Raw genomic sequence first — 23,480 nt, 5'->3', positions numbered from 1 at the left:
GTGTACAGTTGTTGTGACATGATTTTGGAGGTTACATAGCAGTGAAATAACACGCAGCGCAGGAAACGGGAGAGCAATAGACTTCTGTCACGATTTAATGTTTTTCAGTTAGTTTTCAGAATGATACAGGGTGTCCCACTCAAACCTCCCTGATTTCAAGGACCCAGGCGAGAAAAACCACAGTAGATACGACAATGAAAAATGCACCATATTGTAGAGCATCTCAAACAATCTATATTTCCGCGTCAGAAGTGTGTAACGAAACTGTGAAATTGGTTCCAGAATGGGATTTTCACTCTGCAGCAGAGTGTGCGCTGATATGAAACTTCCAGGCGTATTAGAACTGTGTGCCGGACCGAGATTCGAACTCAGGACCTTTGCCTTTCATGGGCTACTGCTCTATCATCTGAGCTACCCAAGCACGACTTAGGTCCCCTCCTCTCAGCTTCAAATCTGCCAGTACCTCGTCTCCTACCTTCCAACCTTCACAGGAACTCTTCTGCGAAACTTGAGTAAAAATCTCATTCTGGAAACATCCCCCAGGTTGTGGCTAAGCCATGTCTCCGCAATATCCTTTCTTCCAGGAGTGCTGGTTCTGCATGGCTTGCAGAAGAGCTTCTTTGAAGTTTGGAAGGTAGGAGACGAGGAACTGGCATAACTGAAGCTGGGAGGAGATGTCGTGAGTCGTGCTTGGGTAGCTCAGATGGTACAGCACTAGCCCGCAAAAGGCAAATGTCCCGAGTTCGAGTCTCGGTCTGGCACACTGTTTTAATTTGTGAAATTGGTACTGCGGCAAAAATTCCGGCATTGAAAGACATCAATTGAAGACCACTGACTTCCATGTACCTTATCATCACTCATCAAATCGTCAGTACCTACTAACTGACTATTATTAACTTCATCTCCCAATACTTCTACAAAAATCATCCCATCAAGCTCCTCTTTAAACAAAATATCATTAACATTGTCGTCATTAACATCATCATCATCATCATCATATGAGTCACATGCATCTGCATGGTTCTCAGCTACAACGTCAAATCTCTCTGCTGCTACATCATCATCATCATCATCATCTGAATCATCTACTAAAGCACCAATATTTTTGGGTACAAGGTTATCATTTTGGCTTACTACTACATCAGACGAAACTGCATCATCATCATCACCATCATTAACAAACAGACTAGCGAACTATCATCATTATAACCATCCTTGGATACACACTTGTTGTTCAATAAATTTGTCAGGTCCTCATCAGTAAACTTATAACTATTTTGTGTCGTCGTGTCATCATTACTCATTTCTTTTAACATATAGTTCCAAAATTCATAGTGCTTATTAACATTATTAGCTTGATATTGCCTACTGTTATCTGTGTGATGTTGGAGGTGTGACCTGTGTCTGTTTCTTCTTCTCTTAGCTTGGTTATGAGTTTTTCTCCTCACCTCAAAATGGCAGGCCCCAAATGAGGTGGTTAGTTGTTTTCCTGTCTATACTGTCTGTCCTGATTTGAGTTGGCGTTTTGTCTGTAATTGTTGCTATTTTGACCACTGTTCCTGTTCCATAGTTATTTTGTCTGTTACTGTTGTGATAATTTTGATTTTGAGAGAACCCACCACTCAGGTGTTGATACTCTCCCCTACTTTGATTGTTTGAATCCACATGCTTCAAAAATCTTCAGTGGAGTCATCTGGCCTATAAAATAGCCCCCACGGAACCCGGTTTGCTAGATGTCGTTTCAGTGCGTCGATCTGAATTAACTTGTCTAAGGGTATATCTAGGTGCGTCAGTTTTCTTAGCTGCATTTCACAAAACCCACGCATACTTAATTTCCCTTCTCTGTAGTCAATGAAAAGCACCAGTTTTCTTTTGTTCTACAATATTACTTTTATTGTTAACCGGTTTTCGGCTTACAAGGCCATCTTCAGGCATTTACTGAGTATTATCACCAAAGAAGTTAAATGTTAGCAGACAACATTGGAAGAGAAGTAACACATCTAGACTGAAGTAGAAACATACAGTAAGTAACATCTTTGCAATGAAAAAGTAAAAACTGAACAGTACATAAATAACAATGGGGCAGACAGGAAAACCTTTAGCACAAAATAGGAATAGCATGCCCACATAACAGTTTCTATTAATAAACAAAACTACTGTATTTTCTGTTGTTCAAAAATCCAGCCTTTATCGTAGCTCGTCTGCTTTCCGACCAGAATTTATTCAAAAACAATGTTTCAAACTGATCAAAAGTCATTTAAGGGCTTACATTCTGATTTGACAGGATAAAGCTCCACCATCCAGAAACCGCTTAGCTACTTTCACTTTTAATGGTTCTGGCATACCAGGTGTGAAACTGTCTTTGCATTGCTATAAGAAATCTACAGGATGCAACTTGACATCTCCAGGGGAAATTTTTAAAAATACATTGTTTCATTGGTTGGCAAACAGATTGTTGTTATTGTAACAATTAGCAACAAGGTTATTTTCTAAATTATTTACTCTTAAGTTTACTCTTCGAAAGTTTTGGGTTACTGGCTCAATTTTTTCGTTTACGGGTTTAACCTCTTCTGCAACTAATATGGAGTTCAATTTCAGTTTCTCGTCCACATATTCACTTTCGGAAGTAATATATTCCTGCATAGCTTTAATTTCAGCTTTTCTGCTCTTGATCAACTCATCGATAACATTTGTTTCTGTGAATCTGACCCATTCCTCAACGACGACAATCCTATCATTTATTACTTTTACTTCTGAGTCAGTGACTTGAGTTATGCAATCAATTTTTGTTTCAATGCGGTCGACACGAATGTTAGAGTCGGCCAACTTCGTATTGGTTGTATCTAAATTCTGTTTAAAAGCGTTTAAAGTTTCATAGATTTTCTGAAAGTTACTATTCTTGTTCTGATTAACATTCTCTGTGTTCTAATTAACATTCTTTCCTACTTCCTTAATATGGTTAACAGTTTAGCATCCAACATTTGGGATAGCTGTTCTATTACATTTATAGGTTGGCCTGATTGTTCAAAGTCATGCAAAGAAGAGCACGAACTGCGTGACGCATTTTCGTGATTATGAGTTTCAAAAAATGTTCAAATGTATGTGAAATCTTATGGGACTTAACTGCTAAGGTCATCAGTCCCTAAGCTCACACACTACTTAACCTAAATTATTCTAAGGACAAACCCACACACCCATGCCCGAGGGAGGACTCGAACCTCCGCCGGGACCAGCCGCACGGTCCATGACTGCAGCGCCCTAACGCTCGGCTAATCCCGCGCGGCTATGAGTTTCAGAATTTAAGTTCGGAGTCGAAGCACAAAATTTCCCTACCCGACATAGTGGTCATAGGTAAGTGAAGAATATTATTCTCACTCATAATGGGAGTATTATACTTGCAACACTGTTCAAAATCAATAAATAATGTTCTCTACCCACGAATCGTCACACAGATAAAACCTTGTACTGCAACTATTAAACATTTATCGTAGCACGTTGTAACTATTTAAAAACTGAAGTTAACACTGAATTTAGTCCCAAACCAATATACACTCCTGGAAATTGAAATAAGAACACCGTGAATTCATTGTCCCAGGAAGGGGAAACTTTATTGACACATTCCTGGGGTCACATACATCACATGATCACACTGACAGAACCACAGGCACATAGACACAGGCAACAGAGCATGCACAATGTCGGCACTAGTACAGTGTATATCCACCTTTCGCAGCAATGCAGGCTGCTATTCTCCCATGGAGACGATCGTAGAGATGCTGGATGTAGTCCTGTGGAACGGCTTGCCATGCCATTTCCACCTGGCGCCTCAGTTGGACCAGCGTTCGTGCTGGACGTGCAGACCGCGTGAGACGACGCTTCATCCAGTCCCAAACATGCTCAATGGGGGACAGATCCGGAGATCTTGCTGGCCAGGGTAGTTGACTTACACCTTCTAGAGCACGTTGGGTGGCACGGGATACATGCGGACGTGCATTGTCCTGTTGGAACAGCAAGTTCCCTTGCCGGTCTACGAATGGTAGAACGATGGGTTCGATGACGGTTTGGATGTACCGTGCACTATTCAGTGTCCCCTCGACGATCACCAGTGGTGTACGGCCAGTGTAGGAGATCGCTCCCCACACCATGATGCCGGGTGTTGGCCCTGTGTGCCTCGGTCGTATGCAGTCCTGATTGTGGCGCTCACCTGCACGGCGCCAAACACGCATACGACCATAATTGGCACCAAGGCAGAAGCGACTCTCATCGCTGAAGACGACACGTCTCCATTCGTCCCTCCATTCACGCTTGTCGCGACACCACTGGAGGCGGGCTGCACGATGTTGGGGCGTGAGCGGAAGACGGCCTAACGGTGTGCGGGACCGTAGCCCAGCTTCATGGAGACGGTTGCGAATGGTCCTCGCCGATACCCCAGGAGCAACAGTGTCCCTAATTTGCTGGGAAGTGGCGGTGCGGTCCCCTACGGCACTGCGTAGGATCCTACGGTCTTGGCGTGCATCCGTGCGTCGCTGCGGTCCGGTCCCAGGTCGACGGGCACGTGCACCTTCCGCCGACCACTGGCGACAACATCGATGTACTGTGGAGACCTCACGCCCCACGTGTTGAGCAATTCGGCGGTACGTCCACCCGGCCTCCCGCATGCCCACTATACGCCCTCGCTCAAAGTCCGTCAACTGCACATACGGTTCACGTCCACGCTGTCGCGGCATGCTACCAGTGTTAAAGACTGCGATGGAGCTCCGTATGCCACGGCAAACTGGCTGACACTGACGGCGGCGGTGCACAAATGCTGCGCAGCTAGCGCCATTCGACGGCCAACACCGCGGTTTCTGGTGTGTCCGCTGTGCCGTGCGTGTGATCATTGCTTGTACAGCCCTCTCGCAGTGTCCGGAGCAAGTATGGTGGGTGTGACACACCGGTGTCAATGTGTTCTTTTTTCCATTTCCAGGAGTGTAATTGAGAAACCGAGTACTTATCTTCCGTCCATCGGCGATGTTACAGGTCCTTACATTTGAGCGTCAGTTTTCTTGCGTCCACACATATAAACAAGATTCATCTTTCATTTATTCATGGCACCTGGAAATTCACAGGTATTAGCACTCCAGATAGACTTACGACTATCCCTGCTCCTCCACCACATTGTAAACAAACTGTAAAATTGGTATTAAGGCAAAAATTCCGACACTGAAAGAGATTATTTGGTTTAGAAAAAACCTCAAAAGTTTATTGTAACAATTGTCTTCGATAGATATCAAGAACGCGTGATCATGGGGGTATCTTATTGATCACTTTGGCCTCCACCATTCAAAGATGACTTTGAGACAAATGCATATGTTTACTGCTAGAACTGTTTCCAAACATTACACTTTAGTAATTGGTTTTGCAGTGACACATATATAGTTCAGTTCATTGTTTATACGTATCTTAGTTCGGTGTAACTCGGAGTAATCAGCTTCCTGCTGCTGCTGCTGCTGCTGAAGTAGTCGTTGTCCCGGTCCATTTCATCTGCTAACTGGATCAAGTTACACAAGTGCGACACAGTGGTTGCATCTTAAACTGAACTTCTCTGAGCCTTGTGCTCCTCGTATTCATACGTTTGTAACAATGAACACATCAAACCTACAGTCCAAATTTATAAAATTAACAATTAAAAGTTTAACATTATTGTGAGTAACTATCCACAAAACCTTGCGTATTTTATGCCGAAACTGGCGTGTACAATATAAAGGGTTTTTACATAAAATATACATAACATTATATAAAATACAGAAAAACAACAATACTAACCTATTTTTCTTAATTATGGCTTCATTATTGGATGCAAAATATTGCGAACATATATTTGACAAATGTGACATACAAGTAATCAAATGAAATAATAAATTTTATGAGATTTAATGTATTACGCGAAATAACTTATTAGATACAATTGGAATTACGCAACTTTCAATGAAATGTCTCGTCGGAGAGTATTTCATTAAGGTATTGCAACAGGAATGTAAAACAAGAGGTTGTTTTATTTCATGTGCCAAGTATCGTCGCGCAGAGTGCAGCATGGTCGCATGAAGTGAAAATGGCGACTCCACAGCAGCGCACGCAAGCAGTAGTTAGGTTTGCAGAAACAAAATCGCCGATTACTGTGCAAAGAAATTGTCGTCGTGTGCATGAATGTGATCCACCTGGTGTGAAAACAATTAAGGAATGGTATAGGAAATTTTGGCAACAGGAAGTGTTCTGAAACATTCTGGTGGTGCACGTTACGGAGTTTCAGAAGATACAGTGGAGGTCATCAGACAAACGTTTCTCAGAAGCCCACGTAATTCAAGCATCTAGGTAACTTGATGTATCTCGATCAACATTGCATCGTGTAGTTCACCAGCATCTTCGTATGTGTGCTTAAAAAGTACAAATTCTGCAACAGCTGACGCCGAACGACAAACCACGCTGACAACAATTTGCTGCGGATATCCTGCAGCGTATTGATATGGATGCTAACTTCCTGGAAAGATGTTTATTGTCAGATGAGGCAATCTTTCATCTATCAGGAAGTATAAATAGGCATAATGTTCGGATTTAGGGTTCGCAGAATCCGCACGTTGTCATTTAATATGTTCGTGACAGCCCTAAACTAAACGTCTGGTGCGGGCTAATGCACGACAGGATTGTTGGACCGTTCTTCTTTGCGGAACAAACAATGAATGGGTCAGTGTATCTGAACTTGTTGGAGCAGTTTGTGTACCCTCAGATACAAGACTTGTAACCCAAATTCATTTTTCAACATGATGGAGCTCCACCACATTGGTCAACGGCTGTTCGCAAGTTCCTGGATAGGAAATTTCCCAATCGTTGGATCGGACACAGAGGACCCATTGACTGGCCATCACGTTCACCTGTCATTAGGCCGCTTGATTTCTTCAGCTGGTGATTCGTGAAGGACCGCGTGTATGCGACCAAAGTGGACGATACTCCTACGTTGCGACATAGTATCACTAATGAGATTGCAACAATAACAGAGAAAATGTTACAAAGAATTTGGCAAGAATTTGAATATAGACTCGATATTCTTCGTGCTACAAATGGTTCACACGTAGAGGTGTATTGATGATAAATAAGTAAATTCTTTGAGATGCTCTACAATGTGGTATATTTTTCACTGTCGTACCTACTGTGGTTTTTTTTCCTGGGTCTTTGAAAAGAGGGAGATTTGAATAGGACACGCTGTACAAAAGAGGTTTGGTGTCTCACCATTGTCTTCTTTGGTTCTTTCTTTCCTTGCTCATAGTTAATGAAGAGACAAGGAAGGAATCACATTCAACATTGAAATTAATTGAATAAATAAGCTTTGTCACTGAAAGAATCACACCACATATGAGTTAATCAAACGATTAAATTAGCATAAATTAGCAATTTTTAAATAAAATTAATCATTACAGATTCTCTTAAACGAGGCAAAAAACATTCTCAGTCAGTTAAAGCACAAAACTATAACAAAATCAACGCTGTCTGCAGACGGTCTGTCCCTCAACACACACAGGCAAGTTTATCTATTTCACTAAAATGCTATGTGGAACATTTAACCAGTTATACATTGCCTATCTAACGACTTCCAGTGATAAGAAAAATTGGATTTTCTTTATTTCACAGAGTAATAAACCGAATTTAAAAATTTAAAATGCTGTCATAATCTGTTCATTGTAAGCTACGATCTTATGTTAAATGTTTAACACAATAAGTCAAGTAGCGGAAAGCTGCCTTAATTATACCACTTTTGACATTTTGTTTATTATAGCCTATTTAACGGGAAGTTAGAAAATTATTTAAAGACTGGAAATTCTGAGAAAAATAAACACACTACATTTAATTTTCTACTCGTGTGCAAATGGTACAAATTAAGAATCTGGTTTCCTAATTTGTACCACTGAGTGCATAAATTCTACCACCCTTGTAAATAAGGTCCCTCAGTTTAAAGATATGTACAAGTCTAAGTTTAAGGAAAAGTTCCATATTTTAGTTCTTGTATCACTATTTCCCTCCTCCTCCCACCACTGCAAGAATCCAAATTTTGCATTTCATGCAGCTAACCATTTCTTCAATTCCATTGGCCTTTCTCTGTTTTACGAATGATTTTCTCTGGTACTCCCATCGGTTCTTCTGCATTGGAATTCTGAGGCAGTCCAGGTCCTTTTGCAATGTCGAATGCCTGTTTTCTTACACTGACGTCAAAGAATCTGGTATAGACATGCGTATTCAAATACAGAGGTATGTAAACAGGCAGAATACTGCGCTACGGTCGCCAACGCCTATATAAGACAACACGTTTCTGGCGTGGTTTTCAAGATTTAAGTGAGTGTGAACGTGGTATTATGGTCGGGGCACGAGCGATCGGACACACCACCTCCTAGGTAGCGATGAAGTGGGGATTTTCCAGCATGACAATTTCACGAGTGTACCGTGAGTATTAGAAATCTGGTAAAACATCAGATCTCCGACATCGCAGCGGCCGGAAGAAGATCCTGCAAGAACGGGACCAACGACGAGTGAAGAGAATCGGTCAATGTGACAGAAGTGCAACCCTTCCGCAAATTACTGCAGATTTCAGTGCTGGGCCATCAACAAGGGTCAGCGTGCTAACGATTCAACGAAATGTTATCGATACGGGGTTTCGGAACCGAAGGCCCACTCGTGTACCCTTGATGAATGCACAACACGGAGCTGTTCACCTTGCCTGGGCCCGTCAACACTGACATTGGACTGTTTAAGACTAGAAACATGTTGCCTGGTCGGACGAGTGTCCTTTCAAATTGTATCGAGCGGATGGACGTGTACAGGAATGGAGACAATCTCATGAATCTATGATCTCTGCATGTCAGCAGGGGACTGTTCAAGCTGGTGAAGGCTCCGTAATGGTGTGGGGCGTGTGCAGTTGGAGTGATGTGGGACCCCTGAAACATCTAGATACGACTCTGACAGGTGATGCATACGTAAGCATCCTGTCTGATCACCTGCACCCATTAATGTCCAATGAGCCTTCCAATGGACTTGGGCAATTCCACCAAAACTATGTGACACCCCACACATCCACACATACAGAATTGTTACAGAGTGGCTCCAGGAACACTCTTCTGAATTTAAACACTTCCGCTGGCCACCGAACTGCCCACACATGAACCTTACGGAGCATATCTGGGATGCCTTGCAACGTGTTGCTCAGAAGAGATCTCCACTCCCTTGTACTCTTACGGATTTATGGACAGCCCTACTGGATACATGGTGCCAGTTCTCTCCAGCACTACTTCAGACATTAGTCGAGTCGATGCCTTCAGCGTGCTCGAGGGAGGGGGGGGGGGGGGTGGAAGGGAGGAGGGGGCTACATGATATTAGGCAGGTGTATCAGTTTCTTTGGCTCTTCAGTGTACACCCAACATGCTTCAACCGGACATTATCTCTTCAAATGTAAGAATATGCTCTTCCAATCCGGTTTAAACTTCGTCGGAAAACACGCAACTGCCGCCAAAAAATTTTATATCCCAATTTGCAAAAAAAGATTGGAGATTTGTGGTACGTTCTATGGGACCAAACTGCTGAGGTCATCATCCCTTGGCTTACACACTACTTAATCTAACTTAAACTAACTTACACTAAGGACAACACTCACACCCATCCCCAAGGGAGGACTCGAACCTCCGACGGGGGGACCCGCGCGAACCGTGGCAAGACGCCACAGACCGCACGGCTACCCCTCGCGGCCCCAATTTGTATTTTCATTTTTTATCTTCTGTGTGCCTCTTAATTGTTGACTTACGTACACTTTATACGCGTGCTGATTCATTTAATCCGTGATCTCCATGTAGGTATAACGTTACACTTAAATGCAGTTCATCTGTGCTCCACTTTCCTCAGCGTCTTTCTGTTGCAACACTGTTGTACAAAATAATTATTTAATGAATAAGTTAGGTTAGAGAACACATTAAAATTCACAATATCATTTCTAATCATTATGCTGCAATTGTAATGCTAATCGCATTTTTAAAACTCACTTTAAGAGCAAGTTTCTCAATTTGTGCCGGCAGAATGTAGGATACTTATAGCCGTACATAACAGGGAACGTCTCCATTTCCTCTTTGTCAACATCCTACAAACGAACCACAAAGGATAAACATTCATGCTAACTGAAAATAAAGATTATTTCCTGTACATTCAACCATAAATAAAACGTCTTCTTGCCAGATACCTAATAATTCTCTTTGCCACGTACACAAAAAGATCAAAACTATAACAAAATCAACGCTGTTTGCAGACGGTCTGTCCCTCAACACACACAGGCCATACCTGAGATTTTGGTTCACCTAACTAAATGTCACTTAGTACAAGAGGTACGAATTTTATAGCTGTGGTGTAAATTAGGTGCCGGTATATGGGCAGTTTCGAACTTTGTGCATGTCTTGAAGCGGAGTATCTCACGGCACTGAAATTACGCAAACTTTATTCATTCAATATTTGATGATGAGAGCGCTTACCAATTTCCTTGCAGTTTTGCTGTTCATGCATACGTCTTAATTTATTACTTCTTCATTACTAACTATAGTCATGACACATTTTGCAGACAGTATCTACATGTATCACTTTAGTATGCCAGCAAAATTTATATCATTGTACAACCTATAGTTCAGGATGTGTGATGTTTGAAACTTTGGAGTTAGATTCTTTAGAATCCAGTGTGGGGGTTTACTTGTAATATACTATTTTTCATTCTTCTCAACAAAACAAACATTTTTGACACTTAAACTACTACAGTAATATCCGTAACAGTCCCTGTGTATCATTTTGCAGGTGTGTTATGAGAAAACTTCACGTCTGGCAGATTTACACAAATTAAAAAGTAAAAAACAAAAAAGAGTATCCAAAAACTTGGTGCTGCTTTCCTGGATTCCTCTGATTTTTTCTGGCAATTGACGTGACTTTTACGTATGTTAGTGTTTTCTGTATATAGGAAATATAGATCTATAGCCTGATTACGATTCCATTTTGTAGGAATGTAGGGGCATACCACTCCTGATAGACCATTGGTAGTAAAGCGCAGTAGCTCCTCAAACAGTGAAATGTCTGGGAACATTATGAAAACACGTTGTACTGCATTACTTCACACAAAATACCACAAAATTTCTGGTACGCATATTACTGAAAATCCGAAAATAATTATATCCGTATTTTACAACTATTCTGTGTCTACCTATACACTCCACAAGCAACTTTCCGTTATGTTGCGGTGAGAGTACCAATATTAATGACTTCTTGTCCTACTTTATTTGCTTACTGAGAGCGCAAAAATGATTGTTTGCACGTTCTGTAGTCGCCCGAAACTGATTTGTCTCATGTGCATGTTGTAATTACGCGAGTTATACGATGATGTCATCACAATTGTTGCACATTCCTCATCGAATTTGAAGATGTTATTGAAACTGTCACGTCTAAGGGGAAAAAATGTTGTGGTAAACGTTTTCTTATTTATCATTGTACATCGGTTGTCTAAATTTATTCAACGGGTTGCACAAGAATAACATCACCCCTGTTACACTTTCGTACGGGCTATACCAGCCGTTTACGGTGCTAGCAGCGCGTGTACGAATTCGTACTATGTTTGCTATTAGGTCCACTCGATGAGGACTCCAATCGGTGGAACAGTGCTCTACATTTGCTGGCAGTAGCATCTTGTACGTAACTTCCTTTACAAACGAACTGCACTTTCCCAGAACCCTTCTGACAAGTCTTAGTCTCTCATTCGGCCTACCTATTAAGATTTTACATGTTCGTCCTACTTTATGTCGCTTTTTAGTGTTAACGTACTCTAGACATCCACTACTGTGCTTTAATCATCTACTGTCGGGTAGCTTCTCTTGTTATAGCCCATATCTTGCGCTGAATATTGAACCACTTGTGTTAGTTTGAAAAATTTGTATGTTTTATCTTTCATGTCATCACGAAATTTGTTCCATGAAAACTAATCTTCTTAACGTGTAAACATTGCTCGATTGTTCACAGCGCCGATTCGCAGTATAACTCGGCTGTGATCAACACGAACGTCATAGTGACGTACACGGGAGAAGTGGTGTGGCTGAGCCACGGCATTTTCCGCAGTTCGTGCGACATAAATGTCGAATACTTCCCGTTCGATATTCAGAGTTGTAATATGAAGTGGGCATCTTGGACATACGATGGCTATCAGGTATTCATCACCTTTCGTTTTTCAAACATTGAATTATTCTCGTTTTACTTTACAACGGTAATAATGTCAGATTCTTGGCACTTATTGTATTACGTAATTGTGTGTACATTATAGCAGTTAATACCTGCTTGTCCCGCAGTTAGACTTGGTGAAGCAGACGGAAGAGGGTGACGTCAGCAACTATCAGGCCAATGGCGAGTTCGACCTGGTCAGCTTCGACGCAGTGCGCCACGTCGAGTTTTACTCGTGCTGTCCAGAGCCGTACCCCGACATTACGTACATCATTCGGCTGCGGCGGAGGCCCATGTTTTATGTCTTCAATTTGATTCTTCCTTGTATCCTTATCAACGGAATTGGTAAGTAATAACATAATGTAGCTCTTAAGAAAGGCTAGTCAAAACTTAGCGTTAATAGCAGGTTCTACCGCCGCTTGAGTAATGCATCAGAAATTTCGAGATAAACCCAACCCACCCAATCTTAAGTACGGAAATCTTTAATTACCATGGCGCTTTATTCTGCGCGCAACGTGACTTATCAAAACACCGTACATATACAACCGCAGTACTGCAAATTGTTACCACCTCGTTCTCTCACTTTGTTTCATTCTCTAGCAGAATATATGACCACAATGGTGTGGAGTGACACAATCGTTCAAGTCGCTACTCGCGAGTGCTACTTGTACCTACGAAGAATTGGTCCAATCCGACATGTCGAAACCTATCCTGAAGTTTCTCACATGGGAAGAATGCAGCGAAATGAATGCACTATCAAAATTTTAGCTGCTAAGGCGCAATGCAAGTAGTTTTTTAAAAGCGTTGAAGTTATTCATATTTGCCGCACGAAGAACCTCTTACAACAGCGGTTTGCACAGCACTTCCTGCCTATTACTGGAATCGGCGATTAAGCAGACGTAGCCGCGACAAGAGGACAGAGTGCCGCGTAGCGCAAAGTCCAAAGTTTACACATGTGAATTTTAAGCTCTTCAATGATACCAAAAATGTCTCACTTCATCAATTTTTTTAAATAACTAGCAGCTCATATCGACAGCTAAACTGTTGCAGCTTGCAGATTTATTTCTTACAAAAGTGACTAGCAGAGAGAAGAAAATCAAGGCGCCGGCCTCTGTGACCGAGTGGTTCTAAGCGCTTCAGTCCGGAATCGCGCTGCTGGTACAGTCGCAGGTTCGAATCCTGCCTCGAGCATGGATGTGTGTGATGTCCTTAGGTTAGTTAGGTTTAAGTAGTTCTAAGTCTAGGGGACTGATGACCTCAGATGTTAAGTCCTATAGTGCTTAGAGCCATCTGAACCATTTTTTGAAAATCAAGACGTGTGTGATGTCACATTACAGCCGACTTCCATCAATTGGGACCTTAATTTGTTGACTTAAATATTATATAAGAACCCCTGCAGCACAGTTCTTACGATAATATCACAATAATAACGTATGTTTTCCTAACCCGCCAGGTTAGCTGAGAGCGCTAATGCGCTGCTTCCTGGACTCGGGTAGGCCCGCCGGCCCTAGATCGAATCCGCCTGGCGGATTAACGACGAAGGGCCGGTGTGCCGGCCAGCCTGATTGTGGTTTTTAGGCGGTTTTCCACATCCTACTAGATGAATACTGGGCTGGTCCCCACGTACTGCCTCAGTTACACGACTAGCAGACATCTGAAGCACAGTTTCATTTGAAGCACACTTGCATTGTTTACACTAGATGCAGACAGCTGGTGTACACTGATTCCATCCAGGTGGGTACGGGGTAGCGACAGGAAGGGCATCCGGCCACACCTTCAATTAACCTTGCCAAACCTGACCGTAACCATGCCGTCCATGTGAAACCTACGAGATAAAGGAACAAGCAAAAGAACGTATATTTTGCCAACAATGAAACAGTTGCTTGTTTGTTCCCTTTAACTGTAAAAAATGAGAAGTGTCTATTACATGACGAAACCAAACATTTCCCTCACACTAGGCACATCTGGTAACAGAAAAATTAATGCATTCAGGTACTTCACAGTAATTACTAGTTTATTTAGACAGAACTGGAATGGAGTAAGATATGGTCGTGGCCATTGTTCTGCCTGTTGTGCTGTGTAGGAGGCATACTTGATCAAATTCGTAAAATATGCTGATGCAAGCTGACAATGCAGAAACGACCGAAGTTTAACAATACTGTTCCGCTGATAAACCTGCAATGACAAAGAGCAATTGCAAATTATGCTGCCCGACAGTTACCTGACAAATGCTTTACTCGGTTGATTTTTCATTTTTTTTTTTTTTTTTCGATAGGCTGAATCACACAATTAGGTTTTCTCATTTTTCAAAATTTTGCTACGTCGATTACAAGACTTTTGCAAGTAAACGAATTTTTTTTTTTTTACTTTTCGTCCTAATTTGCCTTGACGCTCCTGAAGACAAAGTTGCGGAAACAGTAATCCACCGATAATTATCAAATGTTCAAATGTGTGTGAATTCCTAAGGGACCAAACTGCTGAGGTCATCGGTCCCTAGACTCACACACTACTTAAAGTAACTAATGCTAAGAACAACACACACACCCATGCCCGACGAGGGAGGACTCGAACCTCCGGCGGGCGCGGCAGCGCAATGTGTGACATTGCGCCGCAAACCGCGCAGCCACTCCGCGCGGCGATAATTATCACTGAAATTGTTGAATATGAGTAAGCTTCGTTTCGCATCAGCGACTTCTTTTACCATACAATTTACTGAATTTGTTAAATTAAGTCGAAGATGCCTAGAAATCAGTAATGTTCATCTCACATACAATTCGTAAGTCCAGTTTCGTATATCTCCTTCGGTAACAATGCATTCACTCTCACGAACAGTTCTAAATGTTTCGAATAGTTTTCATTTCACACTTTTGCGAGTTTCATTTTGGCGCATATTTCGTTTCGTGTAAATCTTTCTTCCATTTATGTTCATATTTTACGGAACAAAATTAGCTGTGTGCACAGATTAAGTGTTTTCTCCTTACTTCGTTGAACAAAAAATTTACAGCCTTTTCTTTGTGAATGAAAGCTTTTACTATACATGTTTTCTAGGACTTGCAAGGTACTTTGTTTTTGTTCTGGACTTTAATTAGCATAACAATCATCGTTCGAACTACAATTCACAGAACTGTCTGAGTTATTACTGTTTCTTCTACTGTTATCACAGTTTCTAACGAAATATCGACATCGTTGGAAAGAATGTCCAAGAATTAAATAATAAATGCACATGTGTAGGTCTTTAGGAGATGTAGGTGATTCTGATTGCACACTGGGTTCTTCACATTTCATCTTTCTAATGTCGAAAACATTAATCGGATCCCATCGTTTCTGCCATCTGTTTAGCGACAGCAGGCCGGTGTGGCCGTACGGTTCTAGGCGCTTCAGTCTGGAACCGCGTGACCGCTACGGTCGCAGGTTCGAATCTTGCCTCGGGCATGGATGTGTGTGGTGTACTTAGGTTAATTAGGTTTAAGTAGTTCTAAGTTCTAGGGGACTGATGGCTATAGATGTTAAGTCCCATAGTGCTCAGAGCCATTTGAACCATATTTTTTTAGCGTCATGCTGTCAGTCAAAGATAGGTGCCCACAGGCCTCGTATTCAATCTACTACAGCTACGGCAAGGGTGTACAGTTCTCCAGCGGTCTGTCGAGCTAGGAATTTGGCAAGTTTCAGTATTTTTTAAAAATACTTGCAGTGTGTTTTAGCAGCTAAATTTTGACATTGTATTTCTTTCCGTGTATTATTGCTGTATAAAAAAATTAAGGTCATGTTTCGACACATCAGACTGGACAACTAGCTTGTTAGTGCTCCGTCTGTAATGTCATAACTGTCGAGGACGCCTGTCGCAGAAATATTATTTGATTTTTCTTTACTTATCAATACTTTAACAAAGCTCAATATCAGTTAAACTACACTTTCTTAGCCTGTTCACGGATATTCAGCCGGGTAGCGTCTAACACACAGTACAACATTTTAGCCAGCTGACTTATCACAGGATGACCCACGGGAAACGGGCAGTTTTCAAATAAAAAGTAATATGTTGTATTCTAAGGAATTTCTATTTACCAAAATCAAAGGTTAACATCTTCTATGATTTACATTGTTGCTTGTGAAAAATTACATCATCCAAGTGGCGGCCAGTTTCTCGAATACAATTTTCAACTTTCTCCCAGAAACTGCCTCTAACTCGAGCCAACAACAGTCATTGGTCAATCAAGCCCACTCTTCTTTCACAAACAGCTTTCAGTCCCACTGAACTCTGGTGCCTGTGGACATTATAGACACTCTTTCAAATACCTTCAGAAGAAAAAGGCACAAGCGGACATATCTGGTAATCTTGGTAGCCACAGCACTTCACATAAACGAGGAATGAGAGTCCAAGGAAAAATGCTCCTCGCAACTGCCATGCGTGCATTTGCAGTGTGTCATGTTGCACCATGCTGATGAAAATAAACATGCTCGTGTTTAACAGTCGCCTCAGCAATTCTGTCAAAACGAACGTGTTTATCGTGTGCACGTAACGTCTAGTGTCCACCGTCCCTGTTACGCCGTCCGTCTCAAAATAGTAAGGCCCAATTTCACAGTGACTACGGCACATCACACAGTCACAGCTCAGGAGTGAAGAGGACTTTCGTAAACGACGGATGGTTATCCAGAAGCACAAAACCATAGTTCTGTTTGTTAACTGTCATACTTACGAGTGAAAATGCTCGTCATCGTTCATAAATTCTGTAACACTAGGGTCGTCTTCAAAGATCACTTGCATAGTACGGCGATGTCTTCTCCCTGTCTTTCGACTGTTGACCCCACCAGTATTTTATACGGAAGGAATTGTAGACAGTATACGTGTTAACGTGCAAATCATTTCGGACTCTTGACTCGACCTATATCTCTAACGTCGATCAGTTGTAGAATTTTGGAACACGTATTGTGTTCGAGTATAATGACTTTTCTGGAGACTAGAAATCTACTCTGTAGGAATCAGCATGGGTTTCGAAAAAGACGGTCATGTGAAACCCAGCTCGCGCTATTCGTCCACGAGACTCAGAGGGCCATAGACACGGGTTCACAGGTAGATGCCGTGTTTCTTGACTTCCGCAAGGCGTTCGATACAGTTTCCCACAGTCGTTTAATGAACAAACTAAGAGCATATGGACTATCAGACCAATTGTGTGATTGGATTGAGGAGTTCCTAGATAACAGGACGCAGCATGTTATTCTCAATGGAGAGAAGTCTTCCGAAGTAAGAGTAATTTCAGGTGTGCCGCAGGGGAGTGTCATAGGACCGTTGCTATTCACAATATACATAAATGACCTGGTGGATGACATCGGAAGTTCACTGAGGCTTTTTGCAGATGATGCTGTGGTGTATCGAGAGGTTGTAACAATGGAAAATTGTACTGAAATGCAGGAGGATCTGCAGCGAATTGACGCATGGTGCAGGGAATGGCAACTGAATCTCAATGTAGACAAGTGTAATGTGCTGCGAATACACAGAAAGATAGATCCTTTATCATTTAGCTACAAAATAGCAGGTGAGCAACTGGAAGCAGTTAATACCATAAATTATCTGGGAGTACGCATTAGGAGTGACTTAAAATGGAATGATCATATAATGTTGATTGTCGGTAAAGCAGATGCCAGACTGAGATTCATTGGAAGAATCCTAAGGAAATGCAATCCGAAAACAAAGGAAGTAGGTTACAGTACGCTTGTTCGCCCACTGCTTGAATACTGCTCAGCAGTGTGGGATCCGTACCAGATAGGGTTGATACAAGACATAGAGAAGATCCAACGGAGAGCAGAGCGCTTCGTTACAGGATCATTTAGTAATCGCGAAAGCGTTACGGAGATGATAGATAAACTCCAGTGGAAGACTCTGCAGGAGAGACGCTCAGTAGCTCGGTACGGGCTTTTGTCAAAGTTTCGAGAACATACCTTCACCGAAGAGTCAAGCAGTATATTGCTCCCTCCTACGTATATCTCGCGAAGAGACCATGAGGATAAAATCAGAGAGATTAGAGCCCACACAGAGGCATACCGACAATCCTTCTTTCCACGAACAATACGAGACTGGAATAGAAGGGAGAACCGATAGAGGTACTGAAGGTACCCTCCGCCACACACCGTCAGGTGGCTTGCGGAGTATGGATGTAGATATAGATGTAGATTGTCTCTCTCACAGTGGCGACGTTTTCAGGTGTCTTCACTTTTTTATCAGGACCTGTCGACATGTTCTTACGAATGTTTCCTGTTGTTCTGAGCGATTTAACCCTTCATAGGATCGCAATACGACTTGGAGCTATGCCATTGAAATGGCAACGAAATATCCATCATGTTGGAACGACAGACTCGTCTTGGTTATTTACTCCCTGGTACTGTCGATCTCGGGTCTGCGGTTATCAGCTTCGGAGTGCGTCAGATCTGATTTTTCCCCCCAACCATTCTTCTGATTAACTGTCTATAGGTGCGTGCCTGGTGCCTGTTACTAAACTCTTTCGGTGGGAGATTCGACGGGCAGTGCTTGCCAGTGTGCTCCACGTCACGAGAAGTGAGAACTGTCATACGAATGCAAGTTTGAGCAGCTTGCTGTAAACGCTTTACCCTAGTGTTTCATCTGCTTTTCGCTTAACCGTCACGTTAACGGACAGGAGCTTTTCGTTGTACTCCACCTCCACTGTGAAACAGGTGTTTGGACGCAGCAAGTCCAAATATTGCACGAGAGGAAGTAGACACACCTTTTGCAGCAATGTTCATACCTTATGTGGAAAGTGCCAGCGAAAACTGGAAGAACTCTTCGGAAACACAGTGTCAAGTGCGTTGTCTGTCCGCCACACAGGATCAGAGTTTTGATAGGTTGTTTGAAGGACAACTTGCGATTAAAATCTTCATCTCATGATAATGATTATCAGTTTTAGAAGTGAGTGTGTCCTCCCTACACACGGGCGACTTCCTCCATTCTGCGAGGCATGTTCTGGATCTCAATGGCAGCTTCAGTGATGTTCTGAAGATAGGTGGAACACGTCCCGTTGCTGCTCTGTTCCATTCATGTCTGTGGACTGTACTGGCCAACGCGTTTGGTTGATGTTCCATCTTTGAAGGTTCCGAGACGTTGCATTTCCATCGATTAGGATGAATTTGTCACCGACTTCACGTCTACAGGACTTTACAATCGTTTGTTCGAGGCATTGGGGAGCAGTCAAATTGGCGTAGATGGGTGTGAGAGGAGTCTGCCGCCCAGAACGTCACTTCCACATGCAAAAGGATAGACTTCCTCAACTCCTCCTGGTGTCGTCTAGCACTTTTCCGAACCCTAACACGACTAATGTCTGTTGCAAACCAATCCTGGTCTCGTCAGCAAACATGACATTACTCCATAATGCAAGGTCCAATATTGATGTGCAAGAGCCCAGTACTTCGATTGCGTCGGTTCCTTTGGTTCAGTGCAAAACTTCTCATTCGTCTTCTGGAATGAAGACCACCCTGATGCAGTTTTCTACGCACTGTTTGGTCTGAGATACGAATCTCTGTTGTCTGGGAGAAGTTCTCTGCAATATTTCTGGCAGTTGATGTTGGGAGCCTGCGAGCCGACAGTTGGAGGAAACGATTCTGGATTAGTGTTGTCATACGAGGACGACACTACGAGGACTATGTTCACACTTTCCGTCTCTCTGTACTTTACCCACATCTTAGACACCACACTTTGAGTGACGTGTAACCGATCGGCAACATCTTGGTGTATGTGACCTGCTGAAAGTAAAGCCCCTATCTTGCTCTATCAAAGTGTTGTATGCCTCTACGTGCCATGTTACTGCAGTGCTGAACACAATCTGAATGAAGCTGTTGTTGCTACTGGACTGCTCGCGATGTGTCGCTCCGGCAGCGGTATGTTTATATGACTGGGAAACGGCCACAAAGCATGCAAGTAGTAAACACCCTCTAGTAAGGGAGCTGTAATTGGATAATGTATGAAGTGCCCCTGTCAATGAGACCTCTGGTATCGTAAATTTCATTTAACGACACTATTCCGAACTTCTGTTGAGCAGTGTAGTAAAATTATTTCTAGAGCTAGTCTACCGTTAATACTCATTACAAGATGCCCGCTCACTAATCATTAGTCCCCGAGCACTGCGAAAGTTACAACAATACTTCACACTATCGTAAATTCAACACGAGATTGCACAATTATGTTTAAAGGGAACTTTAACAATTCATTCTGTATTATGTGCCAGTGCGAGACAATTTGTAAAATCTAAATATGCGGACAGCACACTAAAGACCCACAGAGGAAAGCCATCACACGGATAAATGGTAACCAATCAAGTCAGCTGTAGCTTAGCACCGGCACTCTGTAGGCTTTTGTTTGAGTCGAAACTAACGTATTCACTCATTTTACATTTAGATAATTATTGGAGGCCATTCTGAAATGTTTCATCTACTGAATTAGGTGTCTTGGTTTGGCGAGTGACGGTGGTACTGTGTGGGTGATATAAAACTATGTCTTTCATTTAGCGACTTTTCAGGGTTTCATTACTTACAGCTATCAGCCTAACAAGCTCTTTAACACCTAATTCGATCATCAGAATCGACTTTCAAAAGCGAGAAAGCGAATCGGGATAGTTTCTATCAGAACACTTGTAGTATTCAACAGGTTATTCGCTACCGTAATTTACTAATAAACAAGTTCCTCTAACTTCGAATGGTGCGCATGTGCAAACTAGATGCTATCAACAAGCTATAGTTGTTTTAATTAATCTCTGAATACGTCGACAAAGTTTTTCACCAAAATTCTATGATACTTGAAAACAAATTAGAATATCAAAAAACCCTTCCTAAACAACTTCTTTTAGTATACAATGAAACAACAGATTCATGATCTGTGTAAAAAATTTGCACAGTGTAAAAGTAAACTGCTTTTTATTTCAGCGCTTTTGGTTTTCTACGTTCCTTCGGAATCAGGAGAGAAAGTTACACTGGGAATTAGCGCTCTGCTATCGATGACGGTGTTTCTCATGACTATAAGAGAGAGCCTGCCTCCGACAGAAAAGACGCCACTCATAAGTAAGTACTTTGTAGGAAATCCCTTCTTATAGTTCTGCTCTACACTTACTACCATTCAAAAACAAAATTACTGGCTTCCCCGCTAATATTTCATGTAGAATCCAACGTCAAAGGTTTCATTAAATTAGTAAATGACTTTCTATGACATGACTGTCCAACTAAGTAGTTACGTCATTTTTTAATCAGTAAGTCTTGGAATAACACTGTTTAATCATTAGGCTCCCTGTTTCAACTAAGCCAATGGTATCTGTACCCCTATAATACTAAAGACTTTATATACTAATTAACAGGTCTATTTCTGTTTATTATCACTGGCAAACCTCCTTGATAACTAGTTGTATTTAGGTCTTTAACAGTGAATTAAGCAACAGTTTAATGTGAGATGACACTTCCTTTCGCACTCTGAAAGAAAACAGTAACAAAGAAGAAGAATGAGTAAAATAGTTGAGGGATACGAATATGTAGGTTTGTGCGGCTAATGACCTCATTAAAATCCTTCAAGGTAGTCTGCCGCGTCATGTTATTATACTTGAATGTTAAAATACTAAATATCCGACTCTTCGGCCTGAGGACGGCCGTCGCAACACCGTTGGACATTTAGTATATTATGACATGTCGATATACCCAGAAGTTTAGTGATCTATGAATTGAAATATAGTACGTGCAACTATAAATATATTTTGGCTTCGACCAGAAACGTTAATATTAGATACAAAGATCACAAATGATATTCAAGATTGAATTTACCTACTCCGCACATTCATAACATCTAATACAAGTATATCACCGCTACCACAATGAGATAAAAACAGACATCCGCCCTGCTCTTCCTACCCTAACATTCTACTCCACTGTCACCCTCTGCAGTTCCCACATTCCCTCAGTTAACCCAATAGCAAGATCCGTGCGACTATGACATGCAGCCTGTAGTCCAATAGTGCTTAAAAAAGAACCACCAGACACACGCCAACTCTAGTAAACAAAAAGTAAAATCGAAATTCTGTACTTGAAAGTTATACAAATATTAACATAACCTATTATGCTTCCAGGAAACACTATATTCCTCACAACAAAATATTATACATAAAAAATTGAGTAGCTGTATGTAACCGAGCAAAACTCTACTTATTGTTATTACTTGTCATAAGCATAAATACAATAACCAGAGTTATCCCCACGTTGCCTGCGGTGTAGACAATGCGAGTTGGCTTGATTAGAACCAGATGTTAATCTGAAGATATAACATCTACGGTTTCACTGATTTCTCTTAAAAACTAATTCCACTGGACCTGGTAGTTGTTAGGTCTCCAGAACCACTGTTCACCTTCTGATTGCTGTAATGTAGGCCTACTACAGAGATCCATTGTATCGCTTCCTCTACCTGCTCATAGCAGTTTCATTTCTTACGTGGAACAAGGCCTCTCCCAGTCAAAATTATAACACACGCGAGGTACATCTTCAACAAGAATTTCCTCATTGTAAATCCACCCGTAAGTGAGCGGTTTTTCTCGGTGCAAATACTAGATATGTAAAATCGTCATTTTGGGCACAATGTCCAAAAGCAGGAGTATCATGTGGCCATTAATTATAAACGGATTTACTTTGTTTAGCCTTTCGTTTACGTTTAAGTGATCGTCGATGAAGAAGTCCGTTAATATAATCTCCAGTACGACCTGCGATTGTTGTTGATGTTGATGGAGCTACATTTCTAGGACGACTTTGGGAGAGCCTGTCTCCTCCTTCCGCTGAAAAGTGGCCCACATTGTCCTTAGAGACCTGAAGACATGGGTCAAACATATGCATTTTAAGACACATTCAGTGAAATCGAGTATATCGATGCATTTTTAAATTATTCAGAGTGTGCACACGAACTCGAACACGCACACTGGTATACATGCATAGTAACTGTATTGCGTTCAATCTCCTCTAAATGACAGTCTCTGGCTGTATTTGCTGCCTGCCTGCCTCTGTTTCAGCAGTTACATTAGACATAATACAGTCACACTTGATTCTTCAAACCGTGAAGACATTCTTGTCAATAGATTTTCATTGTAATAATTTAAACTGCTTTGTGTGCTACTTAGTGCACACTTTATTTGCTGTTGCAAAGTAAATAAAAATTCTCCATATATTATGCACATGTATAAAGCAGACAAGTTCGTTCCACGCTC

At 41.8% G+C, this 23,480-nt stretch overlaps 1 protein-coding gene across 1 annotated transcript in view; it reads left to right on the top strand.

Moving 5' to 3' along the window:
* The window catches only part of LOC126162325 (neuronal acetylcholine receptor subunit alpha-7-like), a 558,269-nt gene that overhangs the window by 479,769 nt on the left and 55,020 nt on the right, over positions 1–23,480 (top strand). Inside the window, exons 3-5 of the mRNA XM_049918756.1 lie at positions 12,058–12,241; positions 12,381–12,597; positions 21,175–21,309. Coding sequence (XP_049774713.1) covers positions 12,058–12,241; positions 12,381–12,597; positions 21,175–21,309 — 536 coding nt within the window. The remainder of the gene's footprint in view (positions 1–12,057; positions 12,242–12,380; positions 12,598–21,174; positions 21,310–23,480) is intronic.

The sequence above is a fragment of the Schistocerca cancellata genome, chromosome 1, assembly GCF_023864275.1.
Source record: "Schistocerca cancellata isolate TAMUIC-IGC-003103 chromosome 1, iqSchCanc2.1, whole genome shotgun sequence".
NCBI lineage: Eukaryota > Metazoa > Arthropoda > Insecta > Orthoptera > Acrididae > Schistocerca > Schistocerca cancellata.
The sequence above is the reverse complement of the archived record's forward strand: the minus strand, read 5'-3'. Positions and strand labels throughout refer to the sequence as shown.